The 5246-nt window shown below is 37.6% G+C and overlaps 1 protein-coding gene across 1 annotated transcript; it reads left to right on the top strand.

The window, feature by feature from the left end:
* Nucleotides 1–1396: 1396 nt before the first annotated feature.
* Nucleotides 1397–4033, top strand: LOC131249759 (disease resistance protein SUMM2-like). Its single transcript, XM_058250524.1, has one exon. It carries the CDS (start codon nt 1397–1399, stop codon nt 4031–4033), a length of 2637 nt encoding a protein of 878 aa, XP_058106507.1.
* The last annotated feature ends 1213 nt before the right edge of the window (nt 4034–5246 follow it).

Genomic DNA, 5246 nt, shown 5'->3' with positions numbered 1-5246 from the left:
ATCAACAAGGTGTTCCATTATATATAATGTCTTTTTAACTATAAAGACTTTATATGTAATTTGAAATTAGACTTTTTGCTAATTTTCAAAATATAGCCCAAAGGAATAATGTGTTTACAACCTATAAAACCTTTATAGGCAAATGTAGATATCCAAACAGCCCATGCAATTTGATTACTTATAATCTCATTACAACTCAAGGATTTTTACTAGCAACAAAATGGCCTCTTAAAAATTTTAAGTGGAGATAAAGGATTAGTGTTTTGATTTTGATTGTAGGAATCTCGAATTCGATCTCATTAAATAAGAAGAGGCACAACTAGATTTTGCTGGAAATATTTAGTTCTATTATCCTTCTTAGAGAAGAATCGCAGAGGGCTCAATCATAATCTATCAAGAAAGAAGAAAAAGGTGAGTTTAGTAGCAATTTTGTAAATATTTGCGGTACTTGATATGGTGTTTTCACATTTTTATTCATTTTCTAGTTGAGATTTTTTTTGGTTTTATATGCATTCCTTCCAAAAATGTTGGATTTTTTTTTTAGGTCACAGTATTAATTCAATGCAAATGTGTTGCCTTTTTCTATATAAAGGAGTCTCATCCTTTTTTGTTAAAATAAACAAATAATATAACTTTTCCCGTCATTTTCTTTTTAATTCTACTTTGTTTATTACTCTCTTGTTTGAATTTTGATGTGAATATTTCTTTAGTAACTTTTGCTATTCTTTACTGATGTTTGATTAGAGTAGTTTGTAATTGACTTATTAGATCTTGGCTAGTTGTCATTAATGCTAAGTTATGAATAAGGTACATCATGGATTACAACTTAGATAATCATGTGAAAGTAAATAAATCGCATATATAATCAAGCAAGATGTTTGATTCCAAAATCCAACACATCAAATGATTTCCGCTTGCCTTTAAAAAAAATAAAATAAATAAAAATAAAAATAATCCAACACAGCAAAAAATCTAGGAAGACACTTCTACAAATGCCCCATAAAGATGATATCATCGAAGCCTTTAGAACTGTGCTAATATGAAAATAATTATATTGTTTTTATGATATCTATTCAATGTATTGTTTAATATCATCATAAGATTTTAAAATTTATTAGTATTTTCATTAGTGTGAAATTTATGAGCCAAACCAATTCAAGGATCACAACCATCTGATTGATGGCCTCTAATATGGGCAGCCTAGATCATTTGTATAAATGTTAGGTCTAACCAACAATCAAATCCATCTATCTAGTTGATTTTTTTGCGTTTTTAGACTATTATGAGTACAAATTTTCATGAAATGTAGTGTAATCAAACATGCTTTAAATTATTTATTTTTTTAGTTCAATAATTTTTAATTTTACATTTCTAAGTTGCTATTGCAGGAGTTGCCATGGAATTCCTCAAGGAGATTGCTAGGAATGCATGTGTTCAATACGACTATTCTAAAAGGCTTGAAGAGAGTCTCGATGTTCTGAAAACCGAAATGCAAGAGTTGTGCAGCCAGCAGACCGACATAATTATTGCACTGAACACAGAAGAGGTAGTGCATGGAAAGAAGTCAAAGGCAGAGGTGAGTTTATGGCTAGAAAATGTGGAAAAGATTACAAGCGCAGTGACTAAGATAGAAGAGGTTTATGGAAAAATAGGGAGAGATTTGTCACTCCCACGAGTTGCATTGGGAAAGTGTGTCGTAAAAAAGATTGAAGAGGTGGTGAAGCTTAAGGAGAAAGGTAGATTTTCAGAAGGGTTACTTACTGATTTATTACCTGAAAGTGGAAGTATGCCCACAACGAAACTAGTGGGTAGAACAACAGCGGAAAGAAATTTGGAACAGATTTGGGAGACGTTGATGGATCAGGAGGTCAGAACTATAGGTGTGTATGGCATGGGGGGAGTGGGCAAAACGACCATCATGACCCACATATTTAATAAAATACAGAGCGCTGGAATATTGGGCACTGCCATTTGGGTGACAGTATCTAATGATTCTAATATTGAGAGACTGCAAAATGGTATTGCACGGGTAATAGAATTGAAGCTTTCTAATGAAGAAGATGAAATGAGAAGAAAAATGAAATTGTTTGAAGCTTTAAAACGTAAGGGGAAGTTTGTTATCATCTTAGATGATATGTGGAAATCATTTCCATTGGAGAAGGTGGGGATTCCTGAGGGCAATACATTTAAGATAGTGTTGACTACCAGATCGCTAAACGTGTGCCGAGGCATGAAGTGCCAAGAAAAAGTAAGAGTGGAGGTTCTTTCAGAGGAAGAAGCATGGCAATTGTTTAAGGAAAAACTTGGGGCTGATATGGTTCTTTCTATAGAAGTAGAAGTACTTGCAAAGCTTGTCACTAAAGAGTGTTGTGGTTTACCTCTTGGAATAATCACAGTAGCAAGAGCAATGACTGAAAAGGATGACATTAGCGAGTGGAGAAATGCATTAGAAGAATTAAAATGCTCGACAACGGACATCGAAGGCATGGAAGATGAAGTTTTTCTATGTTTGAAGTTCAGTTATGATCGGCTGAAATCTGATCAGATCCGAGCTTGTTTCTTGCATTGTGCTCTTTATCCTGAGGACTATCAGTTCAGTGCAGAAGAGTTGATACAGAATTGGATGACAGAAGGATTAATAGATGAGATGGGGGACAGGGAAAAAGAACTCGACAAGGGCCATACGATATTGAATGGACTCATAGATGTATGTGTATTGGTGAGGAAGCCCGAAGATCATATAGTAATGCATGATTTAATCAGAGACTTGGCTATTTGCATTAAGAGGACGAGTCCTCGGTTTATAGTCAAGGCAGGCATCGGTGTAAGGGGATCAATTGGTGTAGAAAAATTTGCTGAAGAGGTTGAAAAAATCTCATTAATGAGAAATGAAATTGAAATGCTTTCAGGTGAACCCAACTGCCCAAAACTCTCAACATTGTTGTTGCGAGAGAACCCTCTCTCAGCCAATATTTCTCATGAGTTCTTCAATCGCATGAACAGCCTCAGAGTTCTCGACCTTTCTAAGACTGGTATTGAGTATCTGCCAGAATCAGTATCCAACTTGGAGAACCTGTGTATGCTCTTACTAAATGGTTGTAAGAGGTTAAGGGAGGTACCGTCCTTAGCAAAGCTGAAGCGTCTAAGGTTTTTGAACCTCAATGAGACTGGCATCAAAGAAGTGCCAGATGGAATGGAATGTTTGGTTAACCTCAAAGAGCTTTATGTTTCATCTGCAGAAGTGACAAATAGGATAAATGCTGGTGGTAGCAATTCCTTAATGCTTCCTGATCGTATTATCAAGCTGAAAATGGAGAGATGCGAGCTGTCAAGCTTGAACTGCCTGTCTCGATTGCAACACTTACAGTCATGTGATGTCTGGTGGTGTAGCATGAAGTGGTTGTTGCAGATAGGAGATAAGAGCACCATAATTCCGTCTTTACCCTCCATACAGTATCTGGATCTAATGGATCTTCCGAATTTAAGGGGTCTGTGTGAGGGAGTCTCGATGCCTGGCTCATTTGCATGCCTCAGAGACCTGGTTGTCTCGAGATGCCATGTATTGGAGAATGTCATGTCACTTGAATTGTTTCAGAAACTCCAATGCCTTGAATCCATCTGTATTGAAGAATGCAGTGAGATGGAGGAGGTGATAAAAGGAGAAGAAGAAGGTGATAGCAACAACAATAACAATACCATCATCCTACTCCCTAACTTGAAGTCTTTCGTTTTGAATAATTTAGGGAAATTGAAAAGCGTTTGTAAGCGGGTAATCTTTTGCCCTTCACTGATTGAGATTAATATAACTGGTTGTCCTTGGCTGAAGAAGATCCCTCTTTCCTTTGGCAACTCAACATCTGTTGTGAGCGGACAAATAAAAGGAAACAAAGAGTGGTGGGATGCATTGGAGTGGGATGATCCCAACACCAAAACACTCCTACCTCTTTTTCAAGAAGAAGACGAAGAAGGACGTGGAATGAAAAGAAAAGCAGAACAAGTAGAAGAGATTGCATCGACGTCACAGCACCAATAATCCAGTTTGGCTTTCTATGCTTTTTTAATTTACTCATCTATTTTTTCTTTTATATTTCAGATGTAATGTTAGTGAGAATGTCTTATCTTCCTCTTGTCTCTCTGTAAATGATGTCAACGGAGCATCACCACACAAGCCTCCCTAATGGGAGAATCACAGCATACGTCTCAATGTAGCGCACGTTTATGAAAGTCTAACACACGAATCTTCTATAACACCTGTTTTATATAGAGCGTGAAACCGGATTGCGTATTGAGTAAGATGTGGGGCCCACACGTGACTTATATGTCTTATCCACACCGTCCATCCGTTTTTCCAAATCATATTAGTACTTCATTCCAAAATTGAAACATATCCAAAGCTCAAGTGGACCACACCACAGGAAACACTGGGTATAATGGCGTCCGCGTAGTAAGGAGTACTCCGTGTCCGCGTGGAACAACCAAGCTGGAATGGACCCACCATGCTGCACATGTAAAATGGGAGCGGATTAGGTACTACCCGCCTGTTCGGAGCTCGGGACAGGCGGAGGCTACGAGGGGCAATGAAGGCCACTGTGATGTATGAGCGGATTAGGTACTACACCGTCCATCCATTTTCTCCAAGAAATTTCCTACTGTACGACCCATTTATGGCCCACTGGCCATTTGAAGCCCACCTCTTTTTAAGCTTCCAAGAATTAGGGCTGTTCATGAGTCAAGCTGGCTTGAAAAGGGCGCTCGAAAAGGTCGCTCGACTCGGCTCGAGTCAGCTCGGATTGACTCAGCTTCAACGGCCAATTCGAGCTGAGCCAAGCTAATTATTTGAAGCCCGAGTTGAGTTCAAGCCAAGTTCGACCGGGGGGCATTTTAACTCGACTCGACTTGAGCTCGAGCTCGACTCGGCTCGATTAATAAATATATTTAATATTATATATATATATATATATATATATATATATATATATATATATATATATATATATATATATATATATAAAATATAAGTAGTTGTTAGGGAAAAAATATTTTAAAAATAAAAAATAAACCCTAGAGTCTCTACCCAATCGCACGCACCCCATTCCCTTTCCCTTTCTTCTCTTTCTCTGCCCACTGCTAGCCGCATGTCCGTCCCGACCACCACCAGTTTTCATTTTAGCTCCACAATAGTATGATTTCATTCTCTTGAGATCTACTTCTTAGTCGAGAAACCTAAGAAATTTGAGATGAGTTCT

This window comes from Magnolia sinica, chromosome 6, assembly GCF_029962835.1.
Source record: "Magnolia sinica isolate HGM2019 chromosome 6, MsV1, whole genome shotgun sequence".
In the NCBI taxonomy this organism is placed as follows: domain Eukaryota; kingdom Viridiplantae; phylum Streptophyta; class Magnoliopsida; order Magnoliales; family Magnoliaceae; genus Magnolia; species Magnolia sinica.
This window is presented reverse-complemented; position numbering and strand designations above follow the sequence as displayed.